The following is a 23,454-nucleotide window of genomic DNA, read 5'->3' as shown; positions in this document are numbered from 1 at the left end:
TTCACAATGTTTCCACCATAAGTGCTTGTATGGAAAGGAATCACTTTGTTATTTAATATACTCAACAAGTAGAAAGCAGACTGAAACTAAAGCAGCCTTTCCTACTAATACCTTCCTCAACTGCTTGGCTATAATTCATATGAATTACAAATATCATGGCCTAACAAGCCAGTGGTGGAAGGCAACCTTAAAAATAAACTGCAAATCACAACCAATTTCAGTTTACTGATAGTAATTGGAATAATTTTAATTAAAAAAAAATACTTCAAAAGTTGTCAGTTTTTATTAAGGTGCACTAAGATGCTCAAAAAAATGGCCAAGGATTAATATAACTAAATCACAGATAATATATTGCTGAGTATCAATTAAAATTCTTGTACAAAGCTTATTAGTAAACACTGTATTTCTATATGTATTTAAACATAAGCATAGCCATATATGATATACAGATCACTTAGGTTTTATAACTTAAGGTGTCTAGAAGCAGGCTAAAGAAGGTTCATACTCAGCATTAAAAGACAAGGATGTATGTGTTCCTTGTGCATTGATTTTACATCCTTTTTCGAGCCAGTTATACCACCTATTCCATATCTTGTGGTACTGTTTCCTCTCTATCTCTTAGTTCCATCGTAAACATAATGAAAAGAGATGGCATATACTTAGAAAGCATTAGAAATGGGAATATTGTATATAGATGCATATATTGTAAAAATGAGAAAGTATGAAACAAAGAATATGTATAAGATAATAGAATGGAAAATGGTAAACCCGAAATCAGAAAAAAGAAATACCGATAACAGAAAGCTGTAAAAGTATAATTGTGATTTTAATGTTTAGAAAATGTCAAATAATACTTAAAAAAAATAAAAGACAAGGATCACAAAGAGAATTATTTTAAATAAAGGACTGTTATCACAGAACTTTTAAGTTTTTTGGAAATATTTTTATTTTGCATTCACCTGTGTTTCAAAGAAAAAAAACATGCTAATAATCATTTATAATTTTCATTAAATTAAACAAAATGGTAACAATGTTTTAATATATATAAAAATAGGTTTAAAGTTAAGGCTCATATTTCAGCGGCAATATTCAGAAGTACTTAGCAATCTTGGCCACAAAACTAAACACTTAAAGCTGCAAAAAAGGTCAACTTGCTAGAAATCCTGAGGGATTCATAATTCAGAACATGTAATATACCTCAAGTTAGGTATTCTATTGCCATTTTGAGAATTATGCCCTGTCAACTAAAATAACTTCAGTAGCTAAAAGATAAATTATACTGAAAACTGAGTCAACAAAATAGCAACCTTGCTGAATTTTCTTACTTTCTTCAGCTAAAAAAACCTAGATAGTTGCCATAACATCAAACCATGTCTGCCATTCTTCATATACTTTATGGATTTCTTCCCTTATGAATGTTTATAAATCAAATGGTGGTGCGTCTGTCGCCTGCAACAGACATCTCTCTGGGACCTAACTACTACCTTAGTTGAACTAGTCAGCAGTATTAAACTCCATTCTTTGTGAGCTTAAAATCTTTCCCCTCTCCAGCTTTCTTGGGTTGTTTTATTTTTTCTCTTGAAATAAAAGGCACGATTTGTGAGGGGTATTTCAGAAGATTGATTGTCTTAAAATACAGTCTACAAAGGTCGACAGTCCCACCATTTAAGATTTCTGCTCTCTACTCATGCAACATCCTCTAGGTAATCTGCTTCAAAGCTTAACTGAGAAACAGTGAAGTCTTGTGTGAGATCCTCAAGCTAGAAAGAAAAAAAATAGGGAAATTACTAATATTAAAATTTAGATTAATGTATGTTGTCTGTTAAATACATTATTTTTGTTTAAAAAAGGCTGTATCAGAGACTTTAGGAAACATACAGTGCAAAATATATATACAATAATACAATAGCAGAGTTGGAAGGGACCTTGGAGGTCTTCTAGTCCAACCCCCTGCCTAGGCAGGAAACCTTATACCATTTCAGACAAATGGCTATCCAACATCTTCTTAAAGATTTCCAGAGTAGGAGCATTCACAACTTCTGGAGGCAAGCTGTTCCACTCATTAATTGTTCTAACTGTTAGGAAATTTTTCCTCGGTTCTAAATTGCTTCTCTCCTTGATTACTTTCCACCCATTGCTTCTTGTTCTACACTCAGGCGCCCTGGAGAACAGCTTGACTCCCTCTTCTTTGCGGCAACCCTTGAGATATTGTAACACTGATATCTGTTATTGAAGAAAGGTCCCGTTCAGAATGTGGCATAATCCAATCTTGATTCAAAGTTTCAGATTAGCGTCAATTTTGCTTTCGAATTGGCAGCGAGAAATAAACTAAACTAAAAGGCTCATACCTATTGGCAGCCATGGTGGTGCAATGGTCAGAGTGCAGTATTGCAAGCTAATTCTGCCCACATTCTGGTTTTGATCCTGACCGGCTCAGGTTGACTCATCCTTCCATCCCCCCCGAGGTTGGTAAAATGAGGACCCAGATTGTTGGGACAATATGCTGACTCTGTGAACTGCTTAGAGAGGGCTGTAAAGCACTGTAAAGCAGTATATAAGTCTAAGCGTTATTGTTATTCTTCAGGTAAGATTATCGTACCCTGCATATCTTGAATATCTGGCCATCAACCACTTCAAATATTGTATTCTGGGACTGGGCTAACTAAATGAAATTCTGTCACTTGTAGCCAGGTTTTTCGGTGCAGGTTTTTCCTACTTTGTCAATGGAAGAAGTATGACTAGATTTTGTATTTATCCCCCATTTTGCCATGCCTTCTAAAGCAGCAGGGCTTCTTTTTCAAGCACAATATTAGAGCCGTGATGGTGAACACAGGTGGCACATGGAGCCATTTGTCAGGGCACACAAGTCATTGCCCTGTCAGCTGGCCAGCCTTCTTTTGAGGCCATTTTTCACCCTCCGGAGCATGCGAAAACTGGCCCTACGGGCAAACCAGAAATCACTTCCAGTTTGCTCGTAGGGCCATTTTTCGCCCTCCGGAGCCTTCAGGGAAGCCTCCTGAAAGCTCCTGAAGCCTCCGGAGGGTGAAAAACGGACCTATGGGGAACCCGAAGTTCGACTTCCGGGGCCTTCAGGCTTCTCTGAAGGCTCCGGAGGGCAAAAACGGGCCCTATGAGCAAACCAGAATGACTTCTGGTTTGTCCATAGGTCCATTTTTTGCTCAAGGAAGCCTCCTGAAGACTCAGGAGGTCGAAAATCGCTTCTACGGACAAATCGGAAGTCACCATTCCCAAACTTCCGGGTTCCCTGTAGGTCCATTTTTTGCCCTCCGGAGCCTTCAGGCAAGCTCCTGAGGCCTCCGGAGGGCGTCGGGGAGAAAGCTGTTTTCGCCCTCCCCAGGCTCCTAGAAAGCCTCAGGAACCTGGGAAGTCCAAAAAAGTCATGGCAAATGTGGGGTGGGGGTGTTGCTGGTCGCGCACATGCGTGCAGGTGGTGGTGGTGTCGCACGCATAGCATTATGGGTGTGGCACGCCGGTGCACGACCCCCCCTTGTGCTCCCCCCACTTTTGGCACGGCAGCCAAAAAAGGTTCGCTATCACTGTATTAGAGTATACAGATGATACTTTTGTGGTCATTGTTCTCATTAGTTTTCCCCCTATTGCTCATTTTGTTATTTGTGAGCTTTATTAAAAGCTGCAATCGTATAGATGACTGCAAAAAACAGTGCATGCATTGTGTTCCCTTTTTCTCTAGCTCTTCCCATTCATGCCAACAGTTATACTAATCAAAGATGAAAAACGTATGGTGGTGTTCAAACTGGAGTTTATTACATTTAAGATCCTAAATGAGGATTTGCTTTTTGCTTATAAATTGTGGACTGAAAGAAGTAAAATCAGCTAAGATCTTAGACCTGTGCATCATATTAATATTTGAGTTTCTGATCATTTAGCACTGCTTACACTAATGCAAAAAGCCACACAGAAGCAAACAAATGCAGTCCATATGCATTTGTAACAATTAGTATTTCTGCAATTCCTCCTTTATATTTTTGTACAAACTGGGGACCTGCACAAACAAGTATGGGAACTGCTCACTTATCTTGGAGTAATATTCTCAATTCAGCTACAAAAATATCATCTTCCTTCCCTTTTCTTTACCATATGATTGTCTCAAACCTTTGTTGTTTTAAAACATATCCTATATTGAAATCTGCTAATATTCAATAGCCACCTCATTTATATTTTATTGGGAACAGTTCTGGATCAAAAGCAATATATTGACTCTGTGTGTGTGTGTGTGTGTGTGTGTGTATCAATTTGTGATATTAATTCCTTTGCAAGTAATGGTTTATTTTGCTATATACTACATAGATATATCATCAACCCCAATTAGAGTGTTAAATTAAAGCAAATCATACCTTTTCACTAGTAATGAAGTCTTCTATTTCCATAGAAATATCATCTATTTCTTCACCAATGCTGACTTCGCTTTTCTCTGACCGATGACTGGTGCTATAAAAAAAGTTAAAATATGAAAATTAAATGATCATATTACATAAATATTACTGCACTGAAATTTGTCTTGAAACAGTACAATATATGATTTATAACATTACAATAAACATGGAGGCAAAGAACATTTAATCCCATTTATTCTTTTTTGAAACCTCTACAAGAAAAATCTGAAATCCAGAGATATAAGAAGCCAGAAGCATTTATTACACAATAACATAAATCCTGATTTCCTTTTGAAATGATTTAGTACTTGTGCAATGAAATTTATTATAAAGGATTTATTCCTACATATAATATTGTGCATATAAAATGATACATAGACTACTTCAAACAAAGTTCATAACTTGGCATCAAATCCAATTTGATATTGATTTTCAAATAATTTTGCTCCTAAAAACTCATCTAAGCATTTAATCAGATGCAATGTCAACTGACTTTACAGTTAATGACATATGAATTGCCAGATATCAAAGAATTTATAAAATTAACCAAACTTAAAATTTTATAAAATGTTTAAAATATTAAATATAAAACAAATTTTCAAGCCCCGCTTTTTAAAGTGTAAAGCACTTGAGTAAATTGAATAGTGCTACTGCAGAAAACAATTATAACAATGAAGAGATTTAGGTGAGTTTTCCTGAAAAAAATGATCTCCATTTTGTATTCCTGTGCATAGCATGGCCAAGCAAGATTAGATTTCTAAAAGCAAGCTTTTCCTCCAGCTGCTTCTCTTAATTAGCTATTTCCCCATCCAATTTATCTCAAGTGTTATCTCTCTCCTTTGGAAAGTCTCAATCATAGCAGGCCTGAAAGGACCAGATAGGTAAAAGGTACTGTTTCACATAACATTTTTGATCATTTCTAGGGAGGAAAATATAAACAATGTAAGCTTAATTAGAAATATGTGAAATTATAAATAGAGTATATCTACTGTAGCGTATAAGCTGGGGAAGTCCTCCTAGGAGTGACCTATCCTTGAATGATGCTATTTATATCCATCTTCCTGAAAATTAATAGTTTTAAATATTTTTCCTCTTACCTGTTGAAATCATCAATATATTCATTTTCCTCTCCTGTTTATAAACAATTAAATGAAGAATTAGAAGCCTTGAAATTGAACCTTTCAATATACATTGATATTTGACATCATTAATAGTTAAGTGTGATTGGAAGATATGGCTCTTTGTCTAGGCTTTGGCTGAGGAACACCCCTGTCTACTTTTTCCTTGTTCCTCTGCGGGATTTTTGTTCTTTTTTTTATGTTGCTGCAGTTTGTATTGTTCTGTTTTAAAATGTTTTTAACAATTGTGAATCGCCCATAATCATGGAGAGTCAGGCAGCATATAAATGTAATATTTTAATATATATTATTATAAAACACAAGTATTTTTTGAGAAAAATAATGAAGTTTGAGAATAACATGTTTAATGTATAACGCTTACAGGTAATCCTTGATTTATAACCAGTTGCTTAGCAACCATTAAAAGTTAGGATAGACTCCCAGAAGGCATTTATAACCTAATTTTAAAGTTCCAATGGCTGGCTCTCAGTCATCTGGTTGCACCAGCCGGCATTTACAATCATCTGCAGTATCTCATGACATCTATGACATTTTTGCCAAAATCTTACATTTATTTCCAGTTTTTGGCAAAAATGCTCCATAGAAAATAATGGGTTTGCTTAACACCTGCAGCATTTCCTTAACACCTGCAGAATCAGTTGACAACTATGGTTATTTGCTTAATAACCACCTCAAAAAAGGTAATAAAATCAAGTCTGCCACACAGTGACCCATTTTATGAACATCATTATTTAACAACCTTAATGAGCAGTATCCATTACATCTGTTAATCGAGGACTATCTGTAAGGGCAAACCATACTAATTCCTAGAAAAAACATTCTGCAACTACATATACAAATGTTAACTGTACTTCTGCAGACAAGCTACTTGCCTAGTTCAAGTGATCCGAGTTTAGAATTCACCATCTTTACATCTTTCAAAACTGAATTTGTATCTGAAAAATAAAAATTAGATTAAAATGATGCTTGCATTTTACGTAAACCTGTTAATCAAAGTAAGAGTTTGAAAACATTATTAATATTAAATCCTATTTTAAGTTAATATATTGCTATTATGACTGGTAATGGGAACAGAAATCGATCTTTTACTTCCCTTTTCTCTACATTTGTAAAAATCTATTCCAGAAGGGGTTTGTGAATCTTTTTAAACAATGGGAATTGTTCAAACTGGACAGTGATCTTTGCTTGCTCTTTACCACCTGCACTGTTTGGGTGTGGAGAGCTGTAGTGATAGAAAAAGAGAAACTACAAAAGGATTTTTCAAACATTTCAGGCTGCACAATGTGTTAAATAAAAAATAATAATCCTGGAAACTTTAATCTAGGCAAAGCGCTAATGACAGAGCTGCATGAACTTTTTTCCTCTTTAAGTTTATCACAGAATCCTATCAAGTTCTCATGGAACCCTAAGGTTCTGCAGAACGCAATCTGAAAAACCTGGCCTAGAAAAGGGACTTTTTATGCGTACAAAGACTTGTGAAAAAGAGTTTATATGTGAATGGAAATTGGAGAATTAGCATCAGAGAAACAGAAGGGAAATTATATTGGATGAACTTTTACCCATTGGGATTTCTTTTCTGACTGGTGGTATAAGGCCTCAAACCTGCTTGCTTAGGACTATCCATTCCTGCTTTTGGAAGGGTAGTATGCAGTGGGAATGGGAAAGAAGAAGGAATCCTAATGCATAAGTCAAAATCCACTCATGTCCTTGGGTACATCTAAAGGACAAATAGTACATTTTTGCTATCCCATTTTTAACACTTAACTTGGCTTTTGGAGGAAAGCTACCGTATTTTTCGGAGTATAAGATGCTCCAAAGTATAAGACGCACCTAGATTTTGGGGAGGAAAACAAGGGAAAAATATCTGCCTCTCAGCAATTTGCCTGCTTGCAACAAACAGTACAGACAATATACACTGTTTGTAGTGTTATATTTCAGACTATACTTGTACAGATGCTGTTAAAATAGTTCTTCTCTGCTATTTAAAAGAATAGCACTTTTTAAAACAATAGCATGGGGCCTCTTCAGATCAAGCATTTATTTTGTTAAATTGTGTAGAATAATAATAAATCAGTCTTTAAAAATAAGTCTAATAATTTGAACATTCTATAAGCATTTATAGTTGTTGACTTACCTCCTTGCAGCAAACAACCTGATAAACACAAGAAAAAAAATCTGCTGTGGAGCAAACAGCAAGTTTCACTTTCAATTTCTCCCGATCATCAGCGGTTACAGGCTGCAGGGATTGCTATAGCTTATTCAAACCTCCGCAAGCCCGTTTGCTACAGAGGTAAATTGGAGGCAGAGACCAAAGGGTTGGGGCCAGTGAGTGGGGCTACATTCAGTGTATAAGACACACCCAAATTTTCACCCTCTTTTAGGGGGCGGGGAAGGTGCGTCTTATACTCTGAAAAATAGGGTACTTCAGTTCATCAATGAAACAATACATCTTGTTGCCAGCTATCAGTTCTGTATTTTTGGAATGCATTAGCTATCACAGGTCATGTGTATCCCATTCTCTCACTTTTCTTATAAAATAGGAATGACAAATGGTTTAACATCTGATCATGTAACACAAGCTAACCATGAAACTTAGGCCAATTCCGATTATATTGTGTTTAGTACAGCCAAGATATCTATGTAAAATACTTACTTTCAGACTTCTTTAATGGAGGTACTTCACTCAAAGAATTCAGACCACTCTTTATGGGTAATGAATCAGAAAGAGATGCAACATTTGCTGCTTTGTTGTAATCATTTTTCCTTTAATAAAAAGAGGTGGCGAATGCAATCATCAGCCAACTACTTCAGCATTCACTTACTAATACAATATGACAACTAGCAAAATGAATAATGATTTTTGCTACAAAGTGAGGAATGCAAAGTTCTGTATTTATTTCTTACTTAATCTCAGAAGATTCTTTAAAACAGTTATGTTACAGAATTATTGATCACCAACATCAATAATTCTATGAAAAAAGAGATTATATTGTAAGGAGCATACATAGAAACACATCAGAGGTGGTATTCAGCAGGTGCTGACCAGTTCTGGAGATCCGGTAGCAGAAATTTTGAGTAGTTTGGAGAGCCGATGAATACCACCCCTGACTGCCCCCACTCCATCTATTCTCTGCCTCCCAAGTCCCAGCTGATCGGGAGGAAATGGGGATTTTGCAGTATTCTTTCCCTGCCATGCCTACCAAGCCATGCCACGCCCACAGAATCGGTAGTAAAAAAAATTGAATCCCACCACTGAAGCCCACATGCAGTACACAAAATTGTAACTGATTTTGATATAACAGATCTTTGTAACAGATTTATAAGAGATATAAATCTTGGTATTCACAAAATTTTGGAAGAAACGGTCTCATGAAATTTGTAAGGAACTTTTCCCAAAATCTCAGAAGATATGATGGTGGTTTCAGTCATTATTTTTTGGCACTTGTAAAGATCTCCTATCAGACAGTACAGGCCTATAAGTCAAGCAGACAAGATTAACTGACTTAGTAATATCATCATTCAGTTCTATGATTTTCCAGTCCAATAAGATATCTAATTTTAGATATTCTTTAACAAACAGGGTTTTTTTCTATTGGCAGCTAGGTATGCAACCACATGTTTACATTTCATTCACAGATTATGCCATTTCAATTCTAGTTGGAGATAACAAGGGCTACCTTAAAAAAAAGATTTAGGGAGAATAGTGAAAATAGGAAGCAGAGAAGGTCTCTCTAAAAACATTCCCATACACATGTACTGCAGGTAAACACATCTCAAGGAGTGGTCTAGTGGTAATAGCATCCAGAATTTTGCACAATAGTTTCATTTAAAAAAATATACAAAGTCACTAGCTTTGTGGATCATATTTTCCACTCAAGTCATTTTGCTTTTCTCCTTTAAACCAAACTGCCATCATATCAAGATAATTCCCCAATTATTTGCTCTATATTCTCATTTGAAAAAGTGAACTGAGATTCCAATATAGTTATAACCAAAAAGATGCCACTTACTCTTATTTGTTCAGACTCTTCCTCTTTTTTAATAGCTGGCACAGGCATCTGACATTCTGGTTTTTCTCTGTCAAGTTTCAAAGTTACTTGACTCTTACATTCGTCCAGGAGATGTGATGACTGAGCCTGGACAGCATCATACTGGATAATTTGTTTTCTGCTGGGGGGAAAACACACCCTAACTATACGAATAGGAATATCATATGATCAGGAAAACAAGCATTCACCAATGGCTCCCCCCCCATTTAATTATGAATGGCTGGAATTTGAATAAACAGGGTCAGCAATATTTCATCATCCATGTAAAATAAAACACAAGAAAAAAAGATATAAGGGCAAATGCCAGAAAGTTATCAGATACCCTTTGCTTAAAAAAAAAAGTTCCAAGAACATTTAAATGTCCAATCACCATCCACTGATAATGTAATAAGGTATACACATAAAGACAGACAAAGCACAGACAAATCGACCATCAACATTTACATATAGATAAACATCTACAATTACAACACAATCATTCACAAAATACATCTACAAAAGATACCACTAAAAGCCAAACAAAAAGAACGAAACACCTCTTCACTAGCAATCAATACCCAGTAAGCAGAGAATAACACTAGATTAACACTAGAACCAACAATCAAGAAGTAAACCATATTGCAATCAAGAAACTACCAAGTCAGACAAACATGGTAACAGTAAACAACAATATAATCAAGGAACCACCAAGATCACACCCACCCACATTGACAGGGCAAGCCATTAGTAGATAACATGAGAACCAGCCACCCTCACTCCCTTTTGGCACTGATTATATTACCTGGTTTATTACTTAAATGTTACCTAATAAAAACAATCAAATTCAGACAACACCCTGGACCAATGGTGGGTTTCAAATTTTTTTAGAACCTCTTCTGTAGGTGTGGCCTGCTTTGTGGGAGTGGCTTGCCAGCCAAGTCACCGAGTGGGGGGAATGGCTTGGCAGTCATGTGACTGGGTGGGCATGGCCACCTTGTAAAATGGTGAAACTCACTTAACAAAGCTCTTGCTTAGCAACTAAAATGTTGACTCAGAAACTGGCATTGAAAGCACACAAATCTTAAAGCTGTCAAGTTACAAGACCCCTACACCCCTAACCCTTTAGAAAAAAAACCCTCAGGAGTGTTCAAACTTGACAGCTTTAAGACTTATGGACTTCAACTCCCAGAATTCCTCCTCCAGTCATGTTGGCTCAGGAACCCTGGCACTGAAGTGTGCAAGTCTTAAAGCTGTCAAGTTACAAGACCCTTCCCCCTCCAACCTTTTAGAAAAAAAAAAACCCCAGGGGCATTCAAACTTCACAGCTTTAAGACTTGTGGACTTCAACTCCCAGAATTCCTCTTCTCGCTCTTCATTTGATGATGTGCGGCGGGGGAGGGAGCTGGAACCGGTTCTAAATGGCACTGTAGATTTGTGGAATCTCTTCTATAGAAGAGGTTAAAACTGGCAGGAATCTACCCCTGCCCTGGATCCACAGTTCCTTGATCTACAAATATTCTCTTCCATCAGAGACAAAACTGCATATCAACGATACAAACAATAATTTGGACATTCATCCTTGTCTTGAAATTTAATTTGGCCTTCATCAACAACTCAGATAAATTTGGGGATTGCCATATCACAAAAGCAATGTATGAAACTAATAAATCCAATATTTGATTCACCAAGCGCCACTTATACTGCCACAAGGAAGAGGGGAGGCAACCTATTTACCAAAGCACCTGTAGGCAGGACAAGAAATAATAGATGGAAGCTAACCAAGGACAGAAGCAACCTAGAACTAAGGAGAAAATTCCTAACAGCAAGAACAATTAACCAGTGCAAGAAATTGCCTTTGGAAGATTTGTGTGCCTCATCACTGAAGGCTCTTAAGAAGAGACTGGTCAGCCATTTATCAGAAATAATATAAGTCTCTTGTGAGAGCAGGGAATTGGATCAGATGACCTCCAAAATCCCTTCCAACTTTGTTACTGTTATTATTATGCACACTGGAAGTGGCTTTGTGGGATCTAAATAAGGATCTCATCAATTGCTTTCAGATCTTTTCTTGGAGATACCAAGAAGTGAATTAGGGACAGTCTAAGAATGTCTACCAGTCTACCAGTCTACCAAGAATGTTTTCTGTCTCTGAATTACAGATCCTCTGGGATAGCTGGATCTCTAAATGGCAGACTGTAAATGCTCAGTTCATAGCCTAAACATATCTAAACAATAACTCTGAAATGACTCCATATTTGCGGTTGTCAGTCTGTTCTAACCCATCACTCTAGATTAGTTGACTTTCAGGAAATGATTAAAGAACAATTTCACTAGGCCTCAAATTGCATTCTTGTGATCCAGGAGGAGAAATACAATCCAGCAATTTCTTCTTATTTTTGTTCAATGTTAAATATATCTGCCTTTATCGCTCTCTACTCTGATAAGTAAATAATAAGGTATGTACTCAGATTTCACATGCTTAATCACACATTAAACTCTTCTATTATTCTTCGCATTCACCTACTGTTTTCAGCCTTTGCCATCTGATCTATTTGCTTAACAACAAACATGCAAACAGATAAATATTTCAAATACTAATTTCAGAGTTAGAAATAGGTCTGATGAGATTACAATCCAGAGTGCAAATGTGAAACATTTTACAATTTTTAATCTTTTCTCTTATTCTTTATTATTTCCACCAGTATGTGTTTTTTTCCCTTGCTAGATTAACAGAATAACAGAGTTGGAAAGGACCTTAGAGGTCTTCTAGTTCAATTTCATGCTCAAGCAGGAGATGCTATACCATTTCAGATAAATGGTTGTCTAATCTCTTTTATAAATTTATAAATATAAAAGTGCAAATACATGTACACACACACACACACACACACACACACACACACACACACACACACACAAACACAGACACACCAGAAGTGGTATTCAGCAGGTTCAGACCAGTTCTGGAGAACCTCTAGTGGAAATTTTGTATAGTTCGGAAAACCGGTAAAAACCACCTCTGGCTGGCCTCGCCCCCATCTATTCACTGCCTCTCGAGTCCCAGATGATTGGGAGGAAATATGGATTTTTACAATATCCTTCCCCTGCCATGCCCACCAAGCCACGCCACGCCCACAGAACCGGTAGTAAAAAAATTTGAATCCCACCACTCTCTCTCTATCCCTTCTCTCTCACACAGATACATATGCATACACATGCATATGCATATATACAAATATACATAAATAGAGAGAGATGGAGAATGACAAAGGTTTTATACTTCTATCCTAAATAAATCTTCCTAATTTTCTTACCTGAGAAAATCCATTGCTTTTGCTTGCTCGTCTTTCATTTGAGCTAACAGAGAGGTTTCTCTGTGGCTGACAGGATCCTCCCATTTGTGTTCTTCTGTCTTGCCCATCTGCTTCTTTGGAGCTTGCTCTAGAAATAAATTCGTGTGATAATATTACTGTGTACTAACAAGATAGTCAAGTAAGGTAATGGAAGCATCATGAAGCCCTTTTCATTCCCCATGCTGGCTGGGCAATTCTGGAAGTCGAAGCCCACACTTGTTGAAGTTGAGAAACACAGGATCGGAATGACCGAAAGATATTACATGGGGGGGGGGGTAGAATTTGAAATTCTGGTTCAGTACATATAACATAATAAGTCCACATGTAATTTATGGTTTCAATTGGCATCAGGGCCTGTAAATAAGGTTCTCTGGGCTCCAAAACAAACCTCTCAGGTGCAGCCCATTAGTCAAAGAGCAGGTAATTGCATTCTAGAAAGAAGAACTGAAGTTGTATTTGTGGCGTGCAGACACAAGCCATCTAGGTAGGCTTGGGCACTTCAGTGGTACTGGCAAGTTGTATCAGTATTAAGAATATCAGAACTAGACTGCAAAAAAACCCGAGGGTACGGGGGTGGCAACTAGATTTCTCTATTTCTTTACCACCATCTGGTGTTCATCTTAGTCATAGAACCGTGCCATGGAATATTATCAAATTCCATCAAAATTTAACAACCACTAAGAAAGAAATTGTCAAACTCACACAATTAAAATCTTTCAAAGAATTTCAGAAAAGGTTTCAACAAACACAGAGGGTTTTTACAACATTATACGTGTTAATTGGTAAGATACTTGTAATTCAGAGTTGGTTGATCCTGGTTTTACTACCGGTTCGCTTCGCACGCACTTTGCATGCACAGAAAAAATTACAGTGAACTGTGTACGCACAGACACTACTAAACAACATTCCAGCAGTGGCAGCAGCAACCAGGTAATTGTTTCGGGGGCATGGCCAAACTGGGCTGCTGGTTCTGTGACCCGGACTGAACCGGGAACCCACCTCTGTTGTAATTGGTATTGTATGTAACCTGTATCTGCATAATCAATTTATCTTCCCCTCAATTTCCCACCCTGACACAAAATTGCAGTTCAATTAAGTCACCCAATTTTGAATTAACTTTCAGAGGAATTATAGTTTAAATGTTATTTCAATGGTTCTTCTTATCACAGCTTTATTAAGATTATTGAAGGGAACATGCTGACTTAAACCTTAATCTCTCAGTTCATTCAATGGATCTGTATCCATAACAGTATAGGTGAAGAGTACCAAGCTCAGCAAAAATCAGCAAAAATAGCCAGTGCTTAATTTAATCCCTATTAAGGAGGTTATATGCTTAGACAGAAGGACTGCCTCTCTGAGATCCTCCCCTCACTACATAGTGGGGAGAAGGAAGGATGGAAAGAATTCTTTTTAAAAGAAACAATTAAAAATGGGAGCCTTCTGTTATCAGACTTACAAAGCAAGGAAGAGACAAAGAACCAATAGAATTCTCTTTTTATCTCTCCTCTTGTCCTCCCTGGTTAATAGAATAAAGGGTAGAAAGAATTAGTGCTTCCAGAGCTGCATCTCTAACAATTATAAAGCATCCACAACTAATCCCTATCCTGTGGTATGATACAATGAAGCACATTAAAATTGCTTATGCTGGAAGCTCTAAGCAGATGGAATTCAGCTCTTGTGTATTTTTTTAAAGTCCTCTCTTGTATAATCCCTTTTATGTACTTGATGAAAATCAGAATATATTTTCATCACTGCTTTAAGGATCATCAGGAAGGCAGTTTAGCTCCTAGACTCATCCAAGCTGGTGCATTCAGTGGGCAAAGTTACAGGCTGCCTCTCCAAAAAGTCTTAGCTTTTAACTACTCTCTTCCTTCTCTAAAGATAAGAATAATGCAGAGGAAAAAGGTAACAGCAAAGAGAAACTCCCTGGTAATATCCAATCAGAAGGCCCAGATGACCTCTAACTTTATCTTCTGCAATGAACTCTGACACCATGTGCTGAAACCTATTATTGAAGGAGACAATAAGTAGCTAGTAACTAGTTTTATTGGAAATCTTGTACATGCCTTATTATTGAGTTTTCCTTCTTTCCTTTTATGCCTAACAAACTCATTTTTATAGCAAGAGATTTGGCTTCATCTATTCATTCAAAGAGATTAAACACTGGAACTTTTCATTAAAACTCTTAGTATAAAGCAGTGTGTCTCAACTTAAGCAACTTGGTTCTGTGTGGACTTCAACTGTCAGACAGCCTCCTATAGGATGACTGCATTGTAGAGGAATTATTTTTCAAATTACCTTGAGTGCCTTTCCTATGTTCTGGATTTGCTTTGCTCTTGAAAACAGGGAAGAGGCGAGCCACAAGGTCATTTCTCAGAGAAGGAGCTTTCCAACTTAGTTCTCCACCATAATTGCTTGCAATACTCTTGATCAGTATTTCAGGCTCTCGTTGATTTCTTGTGGCTTCCAGGGGATGAAAAGGAGATGCCAGATGGGAAGAGAAAGGCTTTTCATATTTCAAGCAGCCATCTCTGAGACTGGATTCATTGCTGCTACTACTGCTGCTGCTTGGGGTCTGTGGGGTTTCCTTTTGGCTCATGGGTTCCTGAGCACAGAGTTTCTTGGGAAAAGATTTTCCATAGGTTTTTAAAACATAATCTTCAGCTTCACTGGGCTCATCTGTGGCATAATCGGCATCAGAGAATTCCGCATCCTTGTTTCTGCTGGATGCTCTATGGAGCCCATACCTTGTGAGATAGGAAGTACAAGGCAAATTGTTGTCAGTAGATATGCAGAATGAATCATTTGATGAGGATTTTCCATTCAATCTCTTTCCAGTGTTTGCACTGTTGTGGTGCTTCATTTGTGATTTAACAGGTGTCATCTCTTGATTTTTCTCTGGTTCAATTGTAACATTTTTTATTTGATCATTGATCTTCTTAAACTCAGGGTTCCTTCCTAATTTGGGGTCTGAACATTCATCTGCTTCAACATTACATTTATTTTTGCACTGCCCAATCCTTTGTGTACATTGAATAATCTTGAATTTGGAACTATGATTCTCTGGCTGTTTCAATTCTGTGTTCTGAAAGTCAGAAACATCTAGAGAATTCCTTGACTTTCCTGCTACCTGTGATACATCATCATCTAAACCTTCCATAAGCCATATCGGAATCTTAGAAATGGTTGATCCACTGAAAAACATGCTAGAATGTTCTTTGGAACCAGAAGAAGAAGAAGAGTCATTTTTTTCATTCACTTTTGCCTTAACTTCACTTAGTTGTCCATGCCACTGCTGTGAATATTTGGACCAATTAAATGGTAGTTCAGATTCCTTTTCACTTACCATCTCTTCATCATCATAATCAGAGTTACTTTCTTTTCGGCTTTCTGGCCTTGGTTCATATTTATTACGCTGACATTTTACAACACCATTGGAAATAAAACAATTTGTACTTTTATCATCTGGGAACATAACCTTCCTTTCTAATTGCAAGCATTTTCCAAGATGTTTTCCTATTTTCCACTGATCAGGAGATAAGAGATTATGCTGATCAAAGCTGACTCTTCCCAGCAGTTTGGTAGGGCTCATGGCAAGACTTTCTCTATTTTTTTCACACTTCCCAATGCCTTCTGAATATTCCAGAAATGAGTTTGGATCCGTAATTTCTGCCTCACTAGAATCCTGCAAGTAATATGGCAATATAAATAATGTAATGATAAGATAAGCCAACATTTTAATTCGTACTAAATCATTATTAAAGCATGCACTCTTAAAGAGATAAAATCTGATTCCAGAATGAATAGCTCATCTCCTTTTCATTTTTTTATTTATGTTTTGCATCCAAAACTTTACATCTAGATATAGGTTGCTATCAGGGGTGGATTCCTGTAGGTGCCACTGCCAGTTCGCTCCAGGGTGTGAACATGTGCTTGATGTGTGTCAGGTGCACATGTGCAGTACCATTAAAATTGCTCTGCGCAGAAGCAAAAAGTGAGATGGTGGCACCTATGGGAGAACCGGTTCAGGGGCTTGGCAGGCCTGGATCACTGCCGGTTCCAGCGACCCAGGCCGCCAAGTTACTCTGGTTCAGCCAAACTAGTCCAAACCAGTAAGAACCCACCTATTTAATGCCCAGATATATTTCCCTTTCTTATTTTCTTCTCTGAAAGCAAATGTCAAACATATACACATCATGCAGTCTCTGAGTAATCAGCATAATGCAAATGACAGAAAATGAAATAAGAAACATTAAATCAAAGAAATTAAAGATATGAGAGTAGAAAGGAAACAGAAATGTAGCGCATATGCAGAAGCAAAAATCTGAGCTAATAAGAGCTCCATACTTTTCCATCTTGGCAAACCATTTTTGCTTCCATCATACCCATCCACTAATTCCATTCTTTGAATTTCTCACCTCTCTTTTTTTTTTTGGGGGGGGGGGGGGAATCTCAAAGTGCCATCCAACGATGATTTTTTTCCATTTTTTCCCTTTCTCTAGCCCCATTCACTTTTTCTTCTGTAATTTGATTCATATTCATTCTGACTATATGATCAAATTAACTGAGCATACGTCTTTTATACAATCATGCACTTGTACTAATCTATGCTGTTTTAGCAGCCATTCATTCTTGAGCCTCTCTTTGTTTTATCACATAATAACTCAAGTACCCATTTAGAATGCATCAGTTTGATTTTAAAATATTTCTCCTATCATACTCAATATTCATTTCCATATACCAAAGTGAGTAAAAGTAGTCTCTTCTAAGCTACTATTTTCAGATCTCTCAGGAATCATTCCTTACAATAAACCTTGCACCACCTTGCTGCTTTTATGTCTGTTAAAATGTTCCCGGTGATTTTTCTATCATTAGTAGACATTCTGCAAAAGATCAAATACTGATCTTAGATACTAATGATTTTCAGATCCATACTTCTTGTTGCCTCTTGCAATCTAGCATTTGCTTGCAACTACGTACTCTTCACTATTTTTTTTTTCATATTCATAAATTTCTCAGTGAAATTCTAAAGAATAAGCATCTAGCTGGCACATTGCCCTCATGGAATAAAGTTTCATCACATTTCCCAGATTTTGCTAATTGCCTCCATTAAAACCTTTAAGGTTTGCCTTTCCCAGGCATCCTTATTAGTCTTATCCCTCTTTTACATTCATTCGTGTTACCTTTACTGCTGTATATTTGTACAGAAACTTCACATAATCATTCCATAATTAAACCACATGTGTATTTAAACATTATGCCATCTGTATCCAAAATCTCACAATTTTTCATCATTCTTGCAGCATTTACTATCTCCTTTCCATGCTTTTTTCTTTGGCACCAGCATCTGTTTCCATTGCATATTCTTCTTCATAACACTGCTGCTCCCATACATATTTATCAAATAATCCTTCTGGAATTCAGTGCTGTTATTTTTAATTCCATTTACTCAGCCAACAGCTCCTTGTTTAGTTAAGTTCTTTTCATCCATTTCCATGTTTGCTATTTAATATCTAACAAAATAATTCTGCATTTCTTCTACTTCTGTTCCTATAGCTAGTGCTTTTCAGCTGAGGTTCCACTGTGTCTTTCTTCTACCTGTCTTAATCAATATGCTTGACATTCTATAGAGAGATCGTTTTCCCTTCCTTCCTTATTTCCCAAAGATCTTAATTTGAGGGATCCGTTAAAACTCTCTTGTATAATAGGAAATGCAGGTTACTTTGGATAGTAAGATGGGTGGCATATAAATAAAATAAATAAAATGTTTTATAGAAGTACAGATGGTCAATAAGCAGGAAAATTATTATTTGTTCAGCAGCAAGATATAAGATGTTTTGGTAAAGCAAACGGTATTTTTTTACAACAATTAAGAAAACACAATTCATTTTCCCCTATTAAATTCTCCACAGCGTTATTTTTCACCTAGCTCATGGTACCTGGTATTGCATCTCAATTGTTGAAGAATCTACTTTCAGATCTTCAAAGGATTTTTCCATGTTTTTCTGTATTTTTCCAATTCCAGGAGTGATTGATCTAAGACAGGAATAACAAAGCATATTAGAACAAAATGAATGGGCAATTTATTGATTCCCAATTAACTGCAGGCATGTTATGCTCTTCTCTGCCATCTTTTCCCCTGACCCTCTCCAGAAAGGAGGTCCGAAAAGGTCTCAGGGAAGAGAAGATCTCACCTAGTAAATTATTCTTATTGACAAGACATTCCCCACCCATGCTTGATAGTAAATTTCAGAAAATTTCAGAAAACAACTTATTTTGTTGCCCCCGTTAATTAATTAATTAATTAATTAATTAATTATATTTTATATGTCCACCATTTCCCACAAAATGACTTTGGGGGCATACAACCAGGGCTGGGCTGCTGGGAGTTTCCAGGGGTTCGGGAGAACCTCTAGCTAAGATTCTATGCAATTCAGAGAACCCCCAAATTCCACTCCTGACTGTCCCTGCCCTTCCCACCACGCCCCTTCCAGAAGTCCCCACATGGCCCATTTTGGATGCAGGTAAGTACAGGGCAAAAGCCCAGGCTCTGGGAGGGCAAAAAACGGGCCTACCGGAAGTTTGGGACAGAGGGCCTACAGAGCCTGTGGAAGCCATTTTCACCCTTCCGGAGGCTCAAAAAAAGCCTTTGTAGACTGGGGAGGGCAAACCCTCCTCCCCACCATAGTGCAGGAAGCCGACAAGGCCGCGCCCACCCTGGCCATGTCCATCCAGCAACCGGGCAGAGAACCTCTTGCTAAACTTTTTGAAGCCAACCCCTACATACAACCAGTTGTCAGGCAGTAACAGGGCAAGAGTGCCCTATTAGATCTGCACTTGAATAAGCTATGGTGTTATACATTTAAAAACGTTTACCATAAAATTAATTATTTGCATGCTTTAGATACAATTTTGCCAACTCTACTTACAGCAGTTATAAAGATAACAAGAATGCCGGCTAATTCTTAAAGGACAACTTCATATTTTTATTTGACAAGAGCGCTGCATTAACACAGTTTAATCACAGCTCCATTTTATACCTGTGAATGAAAAGATTTGTGCATAAGCTCTCACCTGTCATTTACAATCTGAGTCTTCATATTTGTTCCTAATCCAGAGGGTGACAAAGGAATGTTCTCCTCTATTGATTGTTCTTCTCTTTCTTCTGTAATATGTGGCAGGCATTCAGGCCAAAATTCTTTAATAAAGAAGCAAAAAGAGCAAGAAGTAAGTTGGTTTTTACAAAGGGGTGGTGGTGGAAAGAGAGTTGTTATAAGTTGCATGACTTTAAAAGGGGGGAGGAAGGCTAAATAAAACTTTTTTTATTCATTTTCCACATTGTATATTTCAATTCCCATTCCTTTAGTAATTGCAAAGATTCAATTAAGCAAGGAGCTCTAGTATCTGCCCCTATTCTGGTGGAAGCAGTTAGAGAAAAGACACAGGCTGAGACTCCCTCTCTGACAAGTGAATGCCTAAAAGGGCAATTATTTCATATAAGTTCTTTGTTTTCTCTGCTCCAGTTAATTGCCTTAGATCAGGGGTGTCAAACTCAAGGCCCTTGGGCTGAATCCGGCCCACGGGATGCTTAAATCTGGCCCTTGGGGCTGGCGTGGAAATAGCAAAGGATCGGCCCATAATGCCTCTAGCAGCCAAAATGGGGCACAAGGCAGTGGTGAAATTCATTTTTTAACTACCTGTTCTGTGGGCATGGCTTGGTGGGTGTGGCAGGGGAAGAATACTGCAAAATCTCCATTCCCACCCTTCTCTGGGGCTTGGTTCTTCAGAACCTGTCAGAACCTGCTGGATTTCACCTCTGGCACAAGGTATTTAAATCTGGCCCATGTTTTGGCTGGCAGAGTGCTGCAGGAGGCCCTCTAGGCCGAAACTGGGGCATGGGGACCCCACACATGAGTGTCCCCTGTGCCCTATTTTTGCCAGCAGGGGGCTGCTGTAGCACTTAAACTCTTATTAATAAAGTATGGTGACCAGATTTTCAGATTGGAAAAGAGGGACACCTTTGACCGGGGGGGGGGGGCGAGGGGGGGGGGGGGCTTGATTAAAAATTTTATACGGAGCAACAAAAATTTTCATACATCACAAAAATATATTGCAATATTTTTTTTATTTAAACATAACTACAATTTACAAATATAATACGTTTATTTACATTTATATTTATTAAATATATTGACAAAAATAGCGACCATCAGAAATACGAATCTGTTGCCAAACATCAACATTTTGATCGGGTAACCATGAGGATGCCACAATGGTCACTAAGAGTGAAAATGGTCGCTAAGTGTGAAAAATGGTCATCAGTCACTTTTTTCAATGCCATTGTATCTTCCTGATTATTAAAAGTGCAAATTCACTCAGTGTCAATCATGACTCCTGAGTCCATTTCAAAGTATTGTGCATAGAAATTTTAAAATTGGCTTGTTTCAATTTATTTTGGATAGAATCTTTTTTTAAATAGTCTAAGACAATTTAAAAAAAGAATCAACACAGAATACCACTATTTTAAAAAATCATATGCACAATAAATAAAATATTATTTTGAAATACATTAAAAAAATAAAAGAAAAAAAAACGGCTCACTTACCAGCAGGCAGGCAGAGTCAGCAGATCTTCATAGCGATGGATGGAAGCACACAGGGAGCCTATATACGCAACTGCAGTAACAATGACAATGATGAAGGACTGGATTGAGTTAAAGAATAAAAGAATTCTGATCTTAGAAGGCCATGACCTGCAGGCAGGCTGGCATAATTTCTTATGGAATGACAAACATAAAACGCACAAATACTTTCAAAATCATTTAATTAGGAGAAGTTTACTGCAACAATGGCTCAAAATCAAAAAAATCCACTATGTGAAAACCCCAAATTGGCTATCACCAACAGAAAGAATGACACATCCAAATTTTACAGATTGGAACAAAATTCTAAGATACAGAGATCTAATTGACAGACAGGGAAATTTAAAAACAATTGAAGAATTGGCAGATCAGAATATGAAAGGTGATTGGCTAACCTACCTCCAAATTAAAACTAAATACAATAAAGACACTAAAATATATGGTATTGAAACAGAACCACACGAATTGGATAAAATTATTCAAAGTCTGGACAGAAAGATGATAGGAAAAATATACAAATTCCTCTTGAAGTATCAAATGGAAGAGGAAATTGTAAAAGAACCAATGATAAAATGGGCACAGAACTTTGGCTATAACATTGAACTAGACAAATGGGAAAAATTTTGGGGAATAAATTTAAGAATGACACTATCAATCCCATACAAGGAAAACCAGTACAAAATGCTTTATTATAGATGGCATCTGGCACCGTCAAGGTTGGCCAAAATTTCAACAAATACCTCGCTAAATTGCTGGAAATGTGATTCAATACATCGTGGCACATATTATCATTTATGGTGAACTTGTGAAGAGGCAAAAAAATTCTGGAAAAAGATCAAAAATTGGTTGGAAGAAATAACAAAGGTTAAGTTAGATTGGAAACCTGAACTCTTTCTATTAGGAATTATACCGACGAAATACAAAAAAAAAAATACAATATCTAATATTACGTATACTTACAGCAGCAAGGATAGCTTTCGCCCAGAAGTGGAAAAATAAACTAAACCTAAATGAAGAAGAAATAATAAGAAAAATTATGGACTGTGCCGAAATGGATATATTAACGAAAGAAATACAGGGAAAAGAAGAATCAGAATTTTATTGGATATGGGATAATTGGTATATAGTTGGATGGAACAAAGGAATCACAGACAGTGGTCACATTGGTTTTGCCCCATTTTATGACCTTCCTTGCTATAGTTGTTAAGTGAATCACTGCTGTAAAGTGAATTTGGCTTCCCTATTGAATTTGTATGTTAGAAGGTTGCAAAAGGTGAGCATATGACCCTGGGACATTGCAACCATCATAAATATGAGCCAGTTGCCAAGTGTCCAAAGTTTGATCACTTGACTGAATGGATGCCGAAATGGTCAAAAGTGTGAAAAACGGTCATAAGACATTTTTTCACTCCCATAGTAACTGAATGGTCATTAAATGAAAGGTTGCAAGTCAAGCACTATTTGTATTTATTGGAGCTGAATTTGATCTTAATCTGGTTGTTGTAGTGTTGAAAGTGGGATGGGAGTATCAGTCTGCACCTTTCAAAGATTGTTTCTCAATTCTTATATTTGAATATTCAAATTTTCAATATTATTGAAATATATCAATAAAGATTCTAAGTCATCCAGGTGTCTGAAAGCTGAGACAAATAGCAAAAAATAAAAAAAATAAAAGTCCAGTTGCCATGATTCAACTTCCAGATATTATTGAAACATATTATTCTGATTTAGATGAGAATCCTTTTTAAAAGATACTGTATTCACTTAAATTTTGCCCTTGGGGGAATATTGAAGGTACATCTCTTACAAGATATTGCAAAAATAAATAAATCGTGGAATAGAAAGTCAGGTGATGAAGTTTGCCATTTTATCTACTTC

General features: G+C 37.0%; 2 protein-coding genes across 2 annotated transcripts; both read right to left on the bottom strand.

Annotated features, from left to right (window-relative positions):
* Positions 1 to 1,227: 1,227 nt before the first annotated feature.
* Positions 1,228 to 8,311, bottom strand: LOC116506958 (FGFR1 oncogene partner-like). Its single transcript, XM_032214855.1, has 5 exons — positions 8,208 to 8,311; positions 6,427 to 6,489; positions 5,513 to 5,546; positions 4,377 to 4,470; positions 1,228 to 1,760 (listed from the first exon to the last, which is right to left on the bottom strand). The coding sequence occupies exons 2-5, from the start codon at positions 6,458 to 6,460 to the stop codon at positions 1,686 to 1,688; spliced, it is 237 nt and encodes a 78-aa protein (XP_032070746.1). The 5' UTR covers positions 6,461 to 6,489; positions 8,208 to 8,311; the 3' UTR covers positions 1,228 to 1,685.
* Positions 8,239 to 21,570, bottom strand: LOC116506957. The gene is made up of 7 exons (XM_032214854.1): positions 21,541 to 21,570; positions 20,010 to 20,133; positions 18,875 to 18,971; positions 15,234 to 16,620; positions 12,897 to 13,023; positions 9,565 to 9,721; positions 8,239 to 8,317 (listed from the first exon to the last, which is right to left on the bottom strand). Exons 2-7 carry the CDS (start codon positions 20,033 to 20,035, stop codon positions 8,309 to 8,311), a joined length of 1,803 nt encoding a protein of 600 aa, XP_032070745.1. The 5' UTR covers positions 20,036 to 20,133; positions 21,541 to 21,570; the 3' UTR covers positions 8,239 to 8,308.
* Between the last annotated feature and the right edge of the window lie 1,884 nt (positions 21,571 to 23,454).

This window comes from Thamnophis elegans, chromosome 4, assembly GCF_009769535.1.
Source record: "Thamnophis elegans isolate rThaEle1 chromosome 4, rThaEle1.pri, whole genome shotgun sequence".
NCBI classification, from domain to species: domain Eukaryota; kingdom Metazoa; phylum Chordata; class Lepidosauria; order Squamata; family Colubridae; genus Thamnophis; species Thamnophis elegans.
The sequence above is the reverse complement of the archived record's forward strand: the minus strand, read 5'-3'. Positions and strand labels throughout refer to the sequence as shown.

Excerpts from the sequence above, each read along its gene's own strand:
- LOC116506958 (XM_032214855.1), bottom strand. The coding sequence starts at position 6,460 with ATGGTGAATTCTAAACTCGGATCACTTGAACTAG. Across the intron at positions 5,547-6,426 it reads ACTCGGATCACTTGAACTAG|GAGAGGAAAATGAATATATT; the intron begins GCAAGTAGCTTG and ends GTTTATAAACAG. Across the intron at positions 1,761-4,376 it reads ACTTCATTACTAGTGAAAAG|CTTGAGGATCTCACACAAGA; the intron begins GTATGATTTGCT and ends TTTTCTTTCTAG.
- LOC116506957 (XM_032214854.1), bottom strand. The coding sequence starts at position 20,035 with ATGAAGACTCAGATTGTAAATGACAG. Across the intron at positions 18,972-20,009 it reads ACTCAGATTGTAAATGACAG|ATCAATCACTCCTGGAATTG; the intron begins GTGAGAGCTTAT and ends TTCCTGTCTTAG. Across the intron at positions 16,621-18,874 it reads CAATTGAGATGCAATACCAG|GATTCTAGTGAGGCAGAAAT; the intron begins GTACCATGAGCT and ends TATTACTTGCAG.